This window comes from Felis catus, chromosome F2, assembly GCF_018350175.1.
Source record: "Felis catus isolate Fca126 chromosome F2, F.catus_Fca126_mat1.0, whole genome shotgun sequence".
In the NCBI taxonomy this organism is placed as follows: Eukaryota; Metazoa; Chordata; class Mammalia; order Carnivora; family Felidae; genus Felis; species Felis catus.
In genome coordinates this window covers 18,622,590-18,641,092 of record NC_058385.1, presented here as the reverse complement: position 1 = coordinate 18,641,092, position 18,503 = coordinate 18,622,590, and the positions used below count along the sequence as shown (strand labels likewise).

The 18,503-nt window shown below is 39.3% G+C and overlaps 1 protein-coding gene across 4 annotated transcripts in view; it reads right to left on the bottom strand.

Moving 5' to 3' along the window:
• PREX2 (phosphatidylinositol-3,4,5-trisphosphate dependent Rac exchange factor 2) overlaps positions 1-18,503 on the bottom strand; it is a 303,209-nt gene that overhangs the window by 110,592 nt on the left and 174,114 nt on the right. For all 4 annotated transcript variants that reach the window (XM_023248571.2, XM_023248570.2, XM_023248572.2 and 1 more), the window contains 4 exons: positions 10,566-10,785; positions 9,815-10,022; positions 2,542-2,721; positions 84-178 (listed from right to left, as the gene is read on the bottom strand). In XM_023248571.2, the coding sequence (XP_023104339.2) occupies positions 84-178; positions 2,542-2,721; positions 9,815-10,022; positions 10,566-10,785 (703 nt within the window). The remainder of the gene's footprint in view (positions 1-83; positions 179-2,541; positions 2,722-9,814; positions 10,023-10,565; positions 10,786-18,503) is intronic.

Genomic DNA, 18,503 nt, shown 5'->3' with positions numbered 1-18,503 from the left:
TGAAAACGCAAGCCGATCCAAGGACTCCAGCCCTTAAAAGTACCCCCCAGAGGCCGAGCGTGGCCAAGTGCGGCCGGACGCACCTGAGTCCATCTCGTCGCTGTGGAGGTACGAGCTGCACTGGCTGCTGCAGATGCTGGTGAAGGACGCGATAGAGTTCCTGTTGCTGTTGCAGTCGCTGGAAAGAAGGAGGCACATGTCACTTTCGGGGCACATCTGCCAGCTCTTACTAGAGAAACTCATGCCGTCACAGTTCTACTTACTGATGGGTCTAACAGAAAATTACGAGAAAGAGAAATTTTGTTCTACTTACTGACAGGTCTAACAGAAAATTACAAGAAAGAGAAATTTTGTTCTACTTACTGATAGGTCTAACAGAAAATTACGAGAAAGAGAAATTTTGTTCAACTCGCGTTTTATCTTACGTTGAAAAAAAAAAAATCTCCAATGCAGTCATACTTCAAGATGTCTTATGCCGCGTAAGCTACTCCTGAATGAACTTTTTTAAATGGGAAGTTAGAAAACGAGGAGTCCAGCTGCACCTCAAACTCTTCATAATCTATTTGACGCTATGTGTCTGTAGTTAATTTGCTGATAGAGACAAGGTCCTGTTTCCTGATCTCTGCCTTTCCACTCTTTCTGGGAGCTTTAAATTCTAACTCATCAATTGCACCCTGAGCTAACCCCAGAGAGGACCCACCCCTTGTCCCCACCTCAGAGCTCAGCACGGGCTGCCACACCCGGGAAGTGCTCGGTAATCACTGTCCCGGGAAAGAGTGATTAAAAGGTTGGTGTGTGAATATGGACACGTTACAGATTTCAGGAAAGAGTCCACGAGGCAAAATATATTTTTCCTCTCAGAACTGGTAAAAAGGACTTATTTAACTTTAAATTTACATTCAAAATTTCTATTTTAGCCTAGAGGGAGACTTTGAGGGTAATTTCAATTATCTGATAACTAGAAATTGAGGTAAGAAAGTATTTTCAGATCTGTAATTTCCCACTGGAGAACCACCACAGGTTCCTATTAAACAGCCTACTGGTATCCTTTGAAGCGAAAAGTGAATGAAATGGTAAAAGTGGTTAATCTCTGTTCTATATTATTAAATCCCTAGGAATAATTAACTCTTACATATTCATTAAAATCCTTTTCACGTAAAAATTGGGACAGTACACTGGCTGAGAGAGAAACTGTGAGCCAGACCACCTGGTTTCCCAGGCAAATTATATAACTCATCTGGACTCAGCTTCCTTACACTTAAAATGGAGTTAATATGAGAATGTGCCACATCAGGCCGTGGTGGGAATTATGTGAAATCATCTTGTTTCCCCATGTGTCTGGTGAAAATGTTTTTAATGTTAGCTGTTAGTTTGTGCTAAACATCTCTGAGGAGAATAGCTTTAGTAATACTTACTTAGTATTTTTTCATTGTAAACCACTGCATAATATATAACAGCAAATAAGAGTTTTTGTCTTCGATTAAGGCAAGTAAGGTAGGGGATGCTGAAGCGGCACATGTGGCACATGTGGTGGGTTAGGACAGCTGTCAGTGAGGTGTCAGGTGACACAAAGATTGAAAGAATAAGCAACTCCAGTTAAGGAAGTTCACTGTAGGAGCCATGTTGGAGTCTGGTAGGAAGACAGACTTTGGAGGGTTGGTTGTGTCTCTCCCTAAAATTCACAGCTGGAAGTCTAACACTCCATACCCAGGAATATGATCTTATTTGGAGGAGGGTTTTCACAGATATAATTAAGTTAAAATTAAGGTGGGTCCTAATCCAGTATGACTGGTGTCCTTAGAAGAAGGGGAAATGTGGACACACACAAAGACATAGGGAAAAGACGGCCATCTACAGCCAAGGAATGAGGCCTCGACCTGATCCTTCTTCCACAGACCTCCATAGACCCCCATAGAAGAGAAGGCCCCGCTGACACCTTGATCACAGACTTCCGGCCCCAGAACTGTCAGATAATAAATAAATAAACCTCTTCTGTTTAAGCCATCCAGTCCTTGGTACTTTGGTACAGCAGTCCTACCTACCAAGATTATGCAGAAAGCGTGCAAGGAAGGAAAAAATACACAAAGCTGGTCATGGAGGTGAGCAGGTGAAATTAGTCCAATTAGCTTGGAATTTAGAATATAACAAGCAAGGGGAGAAATACAACAAGAAGAACTCCTTTTCACTATCCAACAGTCCAATAATCAGAAACAGATATTTGGAAAAAAAAAAGTTAACATAGGCTCAATTGGCTTATTTGCTATACATATTACATACTCTGTAACAAAACGAGTCCCCCAAGTTAGGTCCACAGACCTGGAGAAAAAAAATGCTTTTTCCAAATTACTAAGATTATGAAAAACGAATAATTGAAAGATTATGTGGAATCCTTATGCTTTCTCTAGGGTGGGTAACAGCCAGCGGTTATTTTGTGAGGGTAATAAATAAAAACGACAAAAAGTTTTTTCAAGATCTTTGTGGAAAATACGGAATCATATTTGACTGTGTTGATGAGATGAGTTCAAGGAATTAATGAATTACCTGTAAGAGTCTCTGTTGCTGATGGTGTCATGACCTGAATCTTCCTGCTCATCTCCCGCCATATTAAAACAGACTCGTTTGCTATTTCTTTCTCCCTTCTCGTTGTCACTGTCTGTTGGTCCTGTGCACTCTGATGTCTTACGTTCTAATTTAGGAGAATATGTTATGGAAGACAGAAGGCTGCAATGTGATATTAAAAAAAAATAAGTGCATGTTTTCAAACTGGCTGCTACGGATAACCTCCTTACTTGTTGAATATGATAGGCTTACAAATACTTCTAAGCTGTTTGTTTCACATAAAATAAGTATTTGGTTGCATAAAAAAATGATCACACGGGGTGCCTGGGTGGCTCAGTTGGTTAAGTGTCTGATTCTTGATTTCAGCTCAGGTCATGATCTCAGTTTGTGAGACTGAGCCCCACATGGGGCCCATACTGACAGCATGAAAGCTGCTTAGGATTCGCTCTCCCAACTTCCCTGCCCTTCCCTGTGCGTGTGTGCAAGTGCACGCTCTCGCTCTCTCTCTCTCTCTCTCTCTCTCTCTCTCTCTCAAATAGATATATATTTTTTAAAAGTTCATACGAAGTTCACTTTTTCTTCTCACAATAATGGAAACAGCACACAATTTAGACTAGAAAACTATGTTCAAATCCCAGTTCTGCCACTCACTAGTTTTGTTACCACAGAAAAACTAGGATAGTTCTCTCTGACATCCACAATATGGGGAAAATAAGAACTCGCCCAAATGAAATGAGAATATGTTCCTGTACATAATGCGTGTCACCTCTCTCCCCTAGCCATTATCACCACTATCACTGCCACCTGAAAATACCTGGAAAACTTTACAGTGCTACCCAAATATTAAAATAAACACTAAATGTGCTTAAATATCCTCACTGGCTTTCCCTCAGATATGAAAAACCCATCTATCCATCTACCCCTGCCTTGGGCTTCTCCCAGGCTTTCTCTCTTTTGACAGAGAGAATATCGTGTGGTCAATCCTTTCAAACTGTTTATACAAGTGATAATGTCATAAGACATTAAACAGAGTCACACACAATATAAGGATAGGAGGCAGCAGGGGCTACCCCATATCATCCACACTCTAGTCACGATGATGCATCACGAATCTACCCAAATGAAAAGTTCTCCCACTTGGCTCAAGACTAACAACACAACCTTGAGCCAAGTGGGAGATGCCAGATTCTGAACTGGCATCATACTTGATGTGCACTTTGAGTAGCACGGATTCCATCACTCCAGACTTGAATGTTTGCCTGTAAAAAGTTTCTGTTAGTACTCACTCAAAATTATGAAAACATGGAATCAATCTGTTATCAAACAAAATGCTGTAAAACTTGCAAAATGAAGTGAACCATATCTTATGAAAGGGCTCCTGCATGGCTTCTGCAGCCAACAATCATCTTCTCGCCAAGTAGTGATAGCATTCTGTTCTAATCAACAGCACAAATGTACAGATCTTCACGCTTATCTTTCCATAGCAAGGTCATGGCTGTTTTATTTCAAGACTATGAGAATGTCTTATACTTTCCATGGATAACCCACAGTGCCATGCACTGAGTAAATACTTAAGAGAATTCGCTAATTACTTAATTAGACGTTATCTATTGTACCATGCATTGTTATTGATGCTGTGCATACAGCAGTTTACAAAACAAAGCCCCTGTCCTCCTGGAGCTTGGGTTCTACTGGGAAGAAACTAACTATAAACAAGTAAACTATATAGTGTATCGCATGGTGACAAATGTTAAGAAGGAAAATAAAGAAGGGGAAGAAGCTGGAGCTGCAACTTTAAATAGTGTAGTCAGGGAAGGTCTCACTGGGATATGACATTTGAATAATATTTTGGCATTTTATAGGTTTTAGATACCAGTGAAAATCAGGGGGCTGGGTTACATTGCTCAATGTAGGCACTGTGAAGCTATAAATTATTTTAAACAGAGTTTTCTTATTTGCAAAGATACTTTTATGTCTTGGAAGACAGATGTGTATTTATTCACTCCTTCTACCCAAAAGCTTAAAACATTAGATTAACTCCAATTACCCAAAGCCTATACTGCACAGACAGATGAACTCTGAATACTAAAGAGGAAGGAGATGCAGGAGTTCTCATTTTGCAAAGAGTACTCTGTGCTTTATGTATCTTTTAAATTAAAAGTCATGGGGCTGAGCATACTCATTTTTTTTCAAAGTCATATGAATTATATCCACATATTTGCTCTTCATTTTAAACAGCTGCAATGATGCCTGCACTGACCCTGTGGGAACAAATGTTGGGCTAACAAACAAATGACAGAAAACCTGTGTTTCTGACACCACGTCTTTGCATAAAATTTCTAGATTCTTAAACTAATAACGCATAAAGCTTTAATATTTGTGCATATGGAAATAGTTTGCTTTTGCTCATATACAATATTAAGCTACCTAGTACAGGTCCATTAATTCTAAGTTAAAGTCTCAAGCAGGCCAATCTCCTTCTCACACCCTTGATGAATAAAGATTTTTGTATATACTATCTGGCATCAACCTGTGTGTTTTTCTGTTAAACTGAGACTTAAATATCATCATCTTTATCATTTTGATCAGACCTAACATTTGTTGAGCTCTTATGCCAGTCACCATGCTAAGAACTTAATAGGTATTAAATTCATTCAATCCTAAAACTCCTTTATGAAGTAGGTATTACTATGATGATGATGATGATGATCCTCATTTTAGAGATGGGGTGAGTAAGACACATTCTTATATACATATACTGTGCAAATTAAGAAGCACATCCCCTCCCTGCATATCATTTATACATGCTGGAGGGAGGAAGGGGGTCATTAGTGTTGATCACCACATCCCAGTCCTCTTGGACACATGACTAGGTGGCCTCCCCTACCCTATGATGGTAAGAACGACCACGTAACTTGTTTCCACCAGTATGGTGTAAGTGGAGGTGCCAGGAGTCCCTTTTAGGTGCCGGTCGCTAAGCCAGTGTGCAGCCTACCTCATTCCCTCTTGCTGGTGTGACAATCAGAGTCACTCCTACTGATGGGGGCTCTGTCAGTCTGAACTCTGAGTGAGGTCAACGTGGAGTGGAAACCCTGTGACCCAGATGAGCATGGAGAGAAAGCCTCTCGCTTTAAGTTCGTGGGGCTTTAGAGTTTTGTTAGCATCAGAAAAAAAAAACAGTTGTGTAGAAAGGCAGATATCTGGAAGAATGACATATGTGACTGGGATACAGGAGTATCTACTTTATCCTGGGGAAGCTGATCTCCACAGATCGGCCTTTAGCCTGACACTTGAGTGCCTAGAAGGCTAGCTGCAGACCTCAGGAGCAGTGCTAACAAGGCAGAGGTTTGTCATGTTCCAGGATCAGAAAAAAGGCTAGAGCAGCTGGAACTCGGGGAAATGGGTTTGGACAGGCTGACAGGGGCAGGCTGTGGAGGGCAACACAGGCCACAGTGATGTAGTTGATATTATGTTAATGGCATTGCAATGCGATTAAACGGTTTTAAGCAAGGAACTGGCATGATTTAGGTTTATAGATCCTTCTGGCATCTGCTGAACGTAGAATGCATGAGAGGGACATAGCTGGAAACTCCCACAGTGGACACTAGTGAGGAGACAATGGTGACCCAGTCTAAGATGATGGAGTGGATACATTCTGAGGTATAACTGACTGAACTTGACAAGGTACTGCAGGCTAAGTGGGAGGAAAGAGAAGAATCAAAGGTAATACCCACATTCTGGCTTGCAGAACTGCAGACGTGGGGAATACCTGAGAAGAGGGAAGACTCTCATGTGGAAGGAGTCAAAGTAGGTTTAGTACCAGCAAATCTAGAATTCAGTTTTGGAAACATACTGAAGTTAGAGATTTAATGTGATATGTTCCCGTGTTTCATAACCCACATTACAGAGGGACTGAGGGAATAAAATCAAACAGTGTGTATACTAATACAACTGTGCCTGGCACCTAAGCCCCTACAATACACGTTAGAGCTCATGAAGCTATGCCCTCTTTTCATACATTTAAGAGCAAAATGCTTGGGAAAACCTCAAAGATAATTCCACTGTCGGCCCTACCATGCCTACCTGCAAGCCCAGCTCATTAAGGGTCCCACAATGCCATTTGTTGACCATTCAGTCTGGGGCTTTTGCACCTGTAAAAATGCAGTCTGTTCTCAGCTTTCCTATCTTCACTAGCCCTCAGTACTCTTTATTCATTCCTTCCCTGACAGAATACACAAACCCTGCATCTTAAAGTCCCGACGATGGTTTAGATTATCCACAGATTATCCTTTACTTAGGTTTCATACCTACGTGTCATTAGTCAGAAAATAGCCCATGCAATGGCCAAAGTATTTCGTTTCAATGAGACAGGAATCACAGAATTTTGAGTAAGTTCATAACGTTACCTTATTTCATGTTTATAGACAACAAATATGTCTCTAGTTCCATCTCTGGATCTGACTGAAGTAGGAACATTTAGTGGGACGTCTATGCGTTGAAGAAAATTTTATTTCTAGAAGGGTTCCCAAGTGGCAGGGGAAGCAGACAAGCTCAGTACCAGGCCCTTTCACAGGAATGAATGATTTCCAGAAAGGCCAGCAATGAGGTGTTATGAGGCAATTCCTCTTAAAACTTGGCAAAGTATCAGAGATCTGCTTCTCCACTCTGCAGAGGCATCTCTGTCTGACCAAGAATAATTACTACATGGTGAGAAAATTGTTGGGTAACTAGCTTTTCAAATCATTTGTCAAGCTCGACTGCACTGCAGTATCTCTGAATGGGGCAACAGGGACTCCAGGCAGTTGGACAACTGCACTGTTTTAAAATGATTATGCTGCACATTGAATTACATGGAACATATTTATATTTAGAATTAAATTATATGGTGCACACAGAGAAGACCAGGGAAGTTTCTCAAATCACTTACTCATTTCATGTCATTTTCCTAATAAACACGCACAGTAAGGTAAAGGGTTTTAGAGTGGGAAAATCTTAAGAAAAACAGTAAAAATAAGTAATTATTTTCAGTAGTTTTGGCTAATAAAAATAGCCTAACTTCTTTCTTCAATGAGTGCTTTAAATATAAAGCATTTTAAGCCAGGTAAAGGGAACCCTTTGGCTCTAACCACTTTCTTAAAAATGTATCTACATTAGCTAAAGTTAAAAAAAAAAAGTCAGTAAATTAACAAAGACAGATGAAGTCTGGACAACTGCCAGGAAGTGCTGAGTAGTCAATGCATTAGAGGCCTCGTCTCCAAGGTAGTGTTCGCGTAGGCACATCAATACTCCTGCCATTGGTAAAGGACTCATCTGAAAAGCAGGAATAATCACTCTTGGACTAACCGGCAGTATGGAATCGGTCCAGATGTTCTCCTAAAATCCCTCTGAGAGCTAGGATTCGTGATTCAGTGCCACAATTTATTGCTTTATTAACAAAGATTCTTACTCTGTGCACTTCCTAAATACTTTAAGGGGGAAAAACTGGTTTCTAAAATACAACATATCATATAATAAAATTCCATTTATTAAATAAAACAAAATACAATGCCCTAAGATATTACCTTATGTGTCACATGAGTGATTCTCACACAATCTAAAGTATGATACCATTCCCTAAAAAGAACCACCCACTCTCTTAGCAACCCCAAACTATTTAATTCATCTGTAAATGGGACAGTCACAATATAATACACCAATGCTATACGTAGTTTTGAAAACTAGTGTATTAGACACAAGAAGGCAGCATTTCCAGTCTAAATTAACTCATAAAAATGTCAGAACAAAGCAGCATAGTAAATAGTAACTATCTAAAGATAACCTTAGAAATATGATGCATCTCATATGGTGATCCTTATCTCTAAATTTCAAAGATATAAGAGATCATGTCAATTAAGATTGTACTAGTATAATGTCCAATAACCAAAAAAAGGCTTAGAATAAGTTCTAAATATTTTATGTCAAAACTGAATTATCCAAGGAAGTGTGGGATAATGTGTGTGGAGATTAAACAATACACACTCAATAGCAATCTTAATCTATAACCTTATAAAGAGAGTACAATAAGAAGGGGATAATGTGTCTACACCATTTTCAGAATTCTACCAACTTCAGATATACTCAGCAATTTCAACTCCTTGAAAGATGAGCAAGTATGATGTTAAGCACTGCCTGATGACTTTTTGTATTAATTTTTATAATTTTCATCACAAACTTGTAATGTGTTATTATTCTTCATCCTGTTTAACACATGACTAACCAAGCTATCACAAAGCTCATGTCGTTTTGACCATACAGAGTTGTCTTGACTACCTGTGAAGCATCATCACAAAGCGAGACGTGGCAAACCATCCCACAGAGTTGAGGCAATTGTCCAACTGTCAAATTTTAAAATAAGAATCGGAGTTGACCTCTTTGGAAACGTTTTTTTTTAACTTTTTTAACGTTTATTTATTTTTTGAGAGAGAGACAGAGTGTGAGGGAGGGAGGGAGGGGCAAAGAGAGGGAGACAGAGAATCCAAAGCAGACTCCAGTCTCTCAGCTGTCAGCACAGAGTCTGACACAGGGCTGGAACTCACGAAATGCAAGATCATGACCTGAGCTGAAGTTGGACACTTAACCGATTGAGCCACCCAAGCACCCCTGGAAAAGTTTTAATTAACTACCTCTGTTTCTCTGTTCTTGGTAAAAATTTCCAAATGACCGGCATAGCTATTTGAGTTAGTGCTTAGTAAACCATTAATTCAATCAGAAGGAAAAAAAAAAAAAGGTTGCTGGTCATTGGTCCTATGGATACATAATTTTGCATTTACTTATTTAACAGGCATGTTAAAGATGTTATATTTTACATTTTTCCATACACATCTATTGAGTGCATATATATCAAATACCGTGTTCTGTTCCATAAAGCATACAAGGAGATCCCTATACCTAGTTGGTACTCTTTCAATCATATTTTTCAATTTACTATTTGCACATTGAGATTTATTTAGTGTCTTCTAGAAGACAGAATTTTGTTCATCTCTTCTCTGGTATTAAATGCTTCCTTAAAATATATATCTATATATTTAGCATGTTATATCATTTTTAAGGTATTGGAATAAAGAGGATCTATGTGATTTACACATACACACATACACACACACACACACTCGTACATTTCTAAAAATGAAAGAGAATGATGGATGTTCAAAAAAGTCACATTTTCTATAGCTATTTTATTAGGCACAGTTAAAAGTACAGTAAATAAAATACTTACTCATCAATTTGACAAACACACATCTCCACCTCTTTCAGTGCAGTCTGAAGTTTGCCCAACAGTTTCTGATAAATATCTTGAGTTTCTAGGTCTTCCTCTTTTAACAAATATCGGAGCCCATGTCCATCCTGCTGTCCCAGAGACAGACCTGAAGGGGCTGCCATTGTTGTGATTGTGTGTTGAATGTACACCATAGGGCTCAGTTTCCCTGAGGAGTTAACATTATTGCAGAACAATATTTATGACCTTTGACTTACAGTAACGATCCAATGCAATTCATTCTAGACACCCAAGCTAACATAAAATAAAATGCCAATCCGATGCTGAATTTAATTCAGGAATTAAAGATTCTGGAAGTTGTGATTAAAATATGATTCGATCTCATACCCTATTGTGACGGTGTGGAGTGGCCCTGGGCTGAAGCAGCTCCTCCTGTATTTTTCTCACAGTTATGGGGCCACTTCAGACTCGTCGTTTTCACAGCAGGATAAGCTGTGTCTATCATACACGTGAGGAAGGCAAGAACAGCCACTCTTCTTAGAGAAAAAATAATAAAAATGAATAACTCCATTTTCATTTGATAAATGCTTATGTATAATTATCCAAATGAAAATAGAGAGGATTCCTGTCTTTATCAAATTCAGACTTGTTTGCACACAGAGGAATCTATCACATTTCAGGGATGCTGGAATAGTTAATAATTGCCTAAAGTACTTTTCATGATTTAAGAAAATCTCAAAAGCTAACATACCTTGCTCAGATTTATTTTCTTTATCAAGAGAATTATGCTTCCTACTATCCAGCTGAACACCGAATGCACTCCCCAGAGAGGTTGATGTTTTGGGATAGGAAACTTCCATTATGTTGACATGGCAGTTGGTAGGGCAGAAATCACTGCTGTGTAATGGGGAAATTTTAGATTTGGCCTGTTTAAAGGTGGGCCAGGCTCTATTCTTCAGTACCCGTGAAAACTGTAAATTAAAGAATAAATAAAAAGCAGTTGAACACAAAGCAACAGCTCAAACACTTCACTTCCATCATATGTAACAAAATATTAAAAAATTAAATCATATCAAGTGGAATTAGTGAAAATTTTACGTTGTTGGAAACAAAGTCATTATTTTAAAACCCGCACATTCATAATAAAGCAAAACAATATTGGCAACAAATGCATAGGATTCTTTTGAAACTCTGATTACAAGTTAGATGCGAAGAGAGTTTTTTTTTTAAGTTTATTTATTTATTTAGAGAGAGACAGAGACAGTGTGAGCAGGGAAGGGGCAGAGAGAGAATCCCAAGCAGGCTCCACACCATCAACACAGAGCCCAATGTGGGGCTCAAACTCATGAAACTGTGAGATCATGACCTGAGCTGAAACCAAGAGTCAGATGTTTCACTGACTGAGCCACCCAGGTGCCCCTAAAAGAAATAAATTTTAAGTGACCAATCCCACTTACTAGGAGTCAGATCCACAGACTGCTAGCAGCTGAGAATCCGACAGAGAAATCATATTGGAATCCAAGGATATGCAGACAGGAACACAATATTTAAAGTGAGGCAAAGCGGCAGAAGAGGACAGCTGTCAGGTGAAGAGTGGATTATTCCAAACATTGTCAGAAAGCCAGTCCAAACCTGAGTCTCAGAACAGGTGAGACAGCAGGTGTGGTGGTGTTGACCCAGAAGGTCGGGACAACAGGCAGAAACAACTATACTTCCCATATCTCCTGCTAAGAACTGCTGAGCACCTGGGTCAGGATCAGCCTGAAGACTGGTATGGACTCTGCTTTTATGCCACTGAATAAAGTGACACTCAAGGGATCTGCATGACTTCCAAGAACAGCCACTCCACAACTTCGAACCTTGTAATTCAAATCCATCTAATTCTTGCCATGGTCTATACAGCCACCCAAAGTCTGATCTGCACCTAGGTTATCATCTCAAGCTCTCCTCCCCTTGCTCCCTGGGCTCCTTGTTGCCTTCACCCAGGCCTTCTTACATACCATCTACTCATTCTAGGTCTTTGTACAGACTGTTTGGAGTGCTGTGCCCAGAGTGTTCTTCTTCCTTCATTGCCAAACTTCTATGCATTTTCAAGTTCTATAAAATCAGCAGGCCTACCATGAGCCTTCATCTAGGTCCAACTTCCTTGGCTAGGTTATAGCACATTGTAACCCTCCTTACAATTATGAATAATCTTCTTATCTCTATCTCAGTGGGTGGTAAATTCTATGAGGGTTATACCTATGTCTGTCTTGTGCACCTCATGGACTTGAACTGGATTATACTTTCAAAATCAAAGGACCGAGAGCCACCGGTTATGTATGTTTTAGTTACACTTAGGTTATTTATAACTTATGTAATGGTGGGCAAGTCACTGTCCTTTTACCATTCCTAGTAAAATAAAGAATATGGATAAAATAATCTCTGTGCTCTCTTCTTGCTTGAAAACAATAAGCAGATCCTATTTATTTATACTACTAGTGAGTAGTAATTTGGGCACTGAAAGATTAAAAATTAAGACTAACACTGGTTACCATGCAACTTTTCTAGGTTAAATTAAAAAATAAAGACATAACACCAAAAATCACAACTTACAAGCTCATCATCAGAATATGAACTATTTTATCTACATATTAAACTGTGCTTTCAAATCACATGTCTGAAGCTATGTAGCTCAGCAAAGTATAAGCACACAGTAGCAATTAAAATGGAAGTGGACTGAAATGCAGAAAACTGCCAACAAAATTAGTAACAAATTTGATAATAATGGTATAGTGATAATATCCTAACCACTAAAAGAGTGGAAGTAATTTAGAAAATTAACGTTCTATCCCCTCACTTTACTAATAAAAAACTGTGACCTGAAGCCTTATCTGGGAAAGACCTCAAATTGGGAAAGACGCAAACTTGGAGTGAGAAGGTCTTTTCTGTTGCAGTCACGGGATAAGGCCCCACGGTACACACAAAGGCACAGAAATCAATTTTATCGTGGCACAGCATCGACCATAGATAGATAGATATGCTTCTTTTGCCTTCTTTCACTTTAACCTTTTACCTACTTATTGAGAAATATAAAGAGAAGCATCTATTCCAGACTCGCACTAAATGCTGGAGACACAGCCCTTGCCCTCATGGAGTTCATGGTCTAGTAGGGGACACAGGTGAAAATAATATAATATTCTTATATGTAACATATTATTACAAGTATATGTAATGTACATGTATAAATATATGTACAACTATATGCATCTATAACAATTATATAATAAATATGATAGCCAGGACAATTAGAAATTTGGTAAGTGCTAGGAAGGAAGTGAACAGAGCAATGGGCTGTGGTGTTACTAGAGCGATCAGGCAGGGGATGCTGCCTTTCTAGTGCAACCAGTTTCCTATAACTTTGCAACATGCACCGCAGTACAAACACCCGTGGACACAGTCTGTTTCTTCTCCCCATACACTCAGGAGGGGTGTGCAACCATGCCCAAATGGCTGGAACTCTTTCAAAGAGTGTCAGAGAGGAAACTTCTTTGCTTAAGGCCTCTCTCAGAGAAGAAAGAGGCTTATGAAAGCAGTGATGTCTTCCATCCAAGGGTGTCCCTAGGAAAGGGGGAGGTGCAGGAGGCACCCCACAGTCATGGGTCCTAGAAATGTGCTAAATACATAAAAAATGTACTCCTAGAGGGCATGCCCTAATATTTAATTGTGACACCTTCCTGTAACACACCTAAAGCGAGGAAGGCACAGTTCCTGTGACTGTAGAACACGCACGGGAATGTGTTCTAGCCTGGCCACACGGTGGTAAGTGGTCCTGCCAACATGAACCTGGCATCTTGTTTGGAAACATCAAAAAGAACACTGAACTCGTTAATCTGCTTTGGAGGAGCGCACCAAGAAAGACAAAAAAAAGTGCTATTTTCCATAAACAAAAATTGAAATTTTGCAATAAAGAAATGTACAGGGTTTGGGGGAAAGTGAGCTGGGATGGACAGCATTTTAGGCCTCTCATGGATAGTGTAGCCCACTTATCCCCACCTTTATTCATCCATCCAACAATTACACATCGAGGATTTTCTAAATCAGGCTCCATTCTAGGCAAGTTGGGAAACATCAGTGAATGAAACAGATTTCTGCCTTCTGGGAGGTTATGTTCTAGTGAAGGGAGAGGCCAACAATAAACATAACAAGTCAATTACACCATGCTAGAACATGATAAGTATACCTGAAAACAAAATGGAGCTGGGAAAGAGGGTTGGGAATTTCAGAGGTGAGGTGAAGAATGCCCTGCCAATCGTAATCTGGGTGGTCAGGGCAGGCCTCAGTGAGAATCTGGCATTTAAGAAAAATCTTGAAGGAAGGAAGAGTTAGGAATGTGGGTATTAGGAAGAGAAGGCTGCCTGGCAGGGTGAACATTCAATGCAGAAGCCCCAAGGAAAGTGTGTTCCATGTCAGGAAGACTGGTGTGGTCAGAGCACACAGGGAAAGGGGAAGGGAAAGGTGACAGACAGGAATGGGGAGATCATGGGTAGAAGGAGCGTGCAGCTCAAACAGGAGCTCACAGGCCTTTGGAAAGATTTAGTTCTTACTGTGATTGAGATCCACAGCCCCTCAGAACAAACACACCGTCAGTGGGCAAGGGTGGAAGCAGGAAGACCACTCTTGGGAGAGTCAACATTGGCTCACCCTAGGCTGTCAGCAATCACAGCGGTGAGAAAAGGCTGCATGTGGTGAAGGTAGAGCCCAGAGAATGGTATGTGAGAACGAGGAGTAAAGAATGTATGCGAGGTTTTAAGACTGAGCAATGCGGGAGGATGGGTCTCATTCTGAGGTGGAGAAAACAGCAAATATGACAAACTGGAGGGGCAGGACCAGGACTGTAGTTTGGACATGTCAAGTCTGAGGTATCTGTTAGACTCAAATGGAGAGGTCAGACGGCAAGACTGAATGTGATCACTGGGGGATGGAGAGCAGAGAGAGAGAGAGTGGGGGAACAAATCCCAAGTTCTGCAGCATGAAGAGATCAGAGAAAAAAGGATGAACAAACGTGGGACACTCACTGTGACTGAGCCACCCAGAAAAGACAAAAACAGATACACAGTCAACTGCATTGATGCTACTAAAACAAGGAATAAGATGATGACAGTAAATGAACTTTGGCAAAATCAAATCATCATCAATCAATGACCTTAAAAAGAGCCATTTCAGGGGCACCTGGGTGGCTCAGTCAGTTGAGCATCTGACTCTTGATTTAGGCTCAGGTCATGGTCCCAGGATCGTGGAATCAAGCCCTGTGTCAGGCTCCATACTGGGCATGGAGCCTGCTTGAAATTCTTTCTCTCTCTCTCTCTCTCTCTCTCTCAGCATCTCTCCCACTTGGGTGCTCTCTCTTTTTTTTTTAAAAAAAAAAAAAAAGAGCCACTTTAGTTACATGGAGGGTACTTGAGCCCATCTTGAGTGTGTTGAGAATGTCAAGTGAGTGAGACAACAGGTATATACAGCAAGTATAGGTAGTTGTTTTACAGGACAGAGTTCAAGAAATGAAACAGTAGGTAGGGAAAAGTCTGGGGGTCAAGGGAAATATTGACTTTTTAAATCTGGATGATATTAAAGTGTATTTGTATATTGATAAGAATAAGTAATTCTTGGAAATGGAACTTCAGGTTTCTAATGCACTGGTAGTTAATTCACGAATTATTAACCGTGACAATACATTAAAATCCAATTATACTCACTTGACAAAAAGTGAAAAAACATATAAAGGTAGGCTACTATTTTGAAGATAATGTCCCATTTCAATTAAGTGTAAAACCCTATTGGCATAGTTATAAAAATTCTGTATCAGAGGAAGGGGACATGAGGAAGTTTTTACCACAAATTTTCCAGACCCATATATCAATCAGTTTGAGGATTTTGTGGCATTAATAACTAAAGGCACTTGGAATATTTAAAGTAAGACTTTGGATTCCTACATGCAATATTTTTGTGTAAACAGAAACTATCTCTTGAAAGCTCATTAAATATTTATATGGAGGAAACATCCCTAATACACAGAATAAACCCAATTATGGAATTACTCTACAACAGAGAAAGAATCTAGAATTAAAAAGGGTCCCAAGGACAATTTAGGATAAGAATGTTTCTCCAAACAGTGCATAGTTTTATGTCTGGATCACCCACACATCCTGCCCCAAGGAGATTAAATGCCTGCTTAGGATTCACTCTCCAGTAAGGTCTGAAACTTGTCTCATACATGTGCTAAAAAACATCTGTGGCCTGTACAGCTGGGCAGAAAATCAATTATGATTGGGGAAGCCTGGCTATAGAAACTGCAGAAATCAACTTGTTTCTATTTTTAAAACCTAAAACTTTAGTAGTCAAAATAAAGGAAAACCAGCCTCTTTGAAATTTTAGTTTCTATGGATACATTTTATTTTACAAAAAAAGAGGGGTGTTTGAAGCCTTCATCTGGAGGAAAAATATGCTACTAAAAATAGCTTCAAAGTAAATACATGAAAATTAAAAATATACATTCACAAATGCTATAGTTTCTGTTGACATGCATCTGATACATAAATGGAGCTAACCTTATGTAACCTAGAAAGGCTATTATTGTGTTAGGTATCTAAATTTTGTTCAAATTAAAAATATTCTTGAAATATTTTCATGCTAACCTTGCTTGTCTATCTAGTGAGAAAGGCAGTCAATTATTCTAAATGTGTTTATGGTCAATAAGGGAGGCTGAAAAGGATACCTTTGAAGGTGTTTAAATTCTAGTTGAATATAATTTTCTCTTTACTTCTAAAATTAAAAAGAAAAATAAATGAGACAGCATTCCATAGGACTGGACCTAGTCTGCCACTTCCAGCTAAGTGACCTTAAGCAAATTCTTAATCTCCTGGAGAAAGAAGCAGATGGTAGGATTCTTCAGTACATACAGCTATTTCGAGGCTCAAACAACAATAATGTACATAGAAGAGCCTCCCACAATTCAGTGATGTTATTTTTATCATCGAAAATCACTGCCCATTAGCCTGTCCATCTCTGGTTTCAAAGCTTTCTGGGCCGTCAGTTACTTCTGAGAAAGTGTAAGAAAATTTTTACTCGGCAGGTTCATGTTTTTGAGAATCCCCAACATTTTGGGAAAAACCCTGTTCCTTTTATGGTTCTAATCCTACTTCCAACATAACACTCTCCAGTTTATCACAAACCATATTTTTGTTAAAAAACAAGGTATAACACCTTCTTCATCCACCATAACCAATCCATCATAGAGCTATATATATTTTACCTGCTATGTATCGCTTGGATTGATCCTTTTCTCTCTATCCCCAAAGCTTCTACATGAGACCAAGTCACCATCAACGCGTACTTCTTACAAACAAATCTGATTATTATGCCACTCTAAAACATCACTGGAAAACTCAGATTTTGTCAGTTTTCCTTTTAATGGTATCTAACTCCAATCCGTTCTAGTGTAGGCAACATGCCAATTCTTCATCAATAAAATCAATCTCATTTCTACATCGTGGCCTTCACTTACAATATCTCGCTTTACTTGAGTGCCATCTCTACTCCTCTTCACTCTGAGAAATCTTTCCAACTTACAGCAGCTAACATCTGCTGACTATTCAATCCACAAAGATTTCTCCTTTACTGAACTGCCACTGCCGTAGTAATCAGACCCATACTGTTTAGCTGTGTAGTGAAATTTAGCAGTGGAATTTGAACGATATATATGCTGTGTAGTACAGTGTCAAATTGCAGGTAAACAAACAAAAACAGATTTATAATAAAAGGAAGCAAGGTTCAAATGCCACAGCTGTGTTCAGTTGCATGCCTTTGGGCAAGTTACTTGACCACTCTGAGCCTCAGCCACTTTTCAGTGAAATAGATAATGTGTCTCAAGTCACTGTGTGGATAAAATTATACAACATATGCAAACTGTAAAATATCTATGCAATGCCTGATATGACAGCAGATTGCTATAAACTGATGTGTGCTGCGTAACTCCAGGGAGCAGCATCATAGAGAAGAGGGTATGGGGTGCCAACACATTCACCCAGTCATCGTGGCACCTCCTAATAGGTTAAGTAGTCACTATTATTATTACTTACTTCAGGTATTTTGACCCGCCTTCCATATAGATTTTAGGTGTGGGAGGGAAGCCATCCTCAAGCAATTACTGCCTACATAACAGGTATGCATTTAGTAAACGTTTACCTGTTCTTCCCGCCCCAACCTGAAATAAATTTGCTTTTGTGAAGCTGAGTTTTTGACGCATGCCATTGGCTTTCAATAAAGAGTGTATGAAAAATATCTGCACATAAAACAAACTGCCGCTTCTTTTTCAGGGATATGTTTACAGATACTGCCCTGACATTTCCTGGTGTCGCCTCTTTGAAATTCAGCGTGAGAGATTTCTTTTAGAACTTAGTCTAAGAAAAGCTTTGCTTCTCTTAAGAAACATGTATAAATTATAGGGATGCTGATAAATATGTGGTAGACTGTATTTATTTATTTATTTTGTTTTGGTTATCAGGAAACTGCAGGTGAAATATAATATTCCACTTTAGCAACTAACTAGCTTTAGCACTTGCTGACCTTATCACCTTTTTGGTGGTCTATACCATTTATTGTAATATAACTTTACCTATAAATGTATCTGCTAATTTTCTGCCAATATCCATTC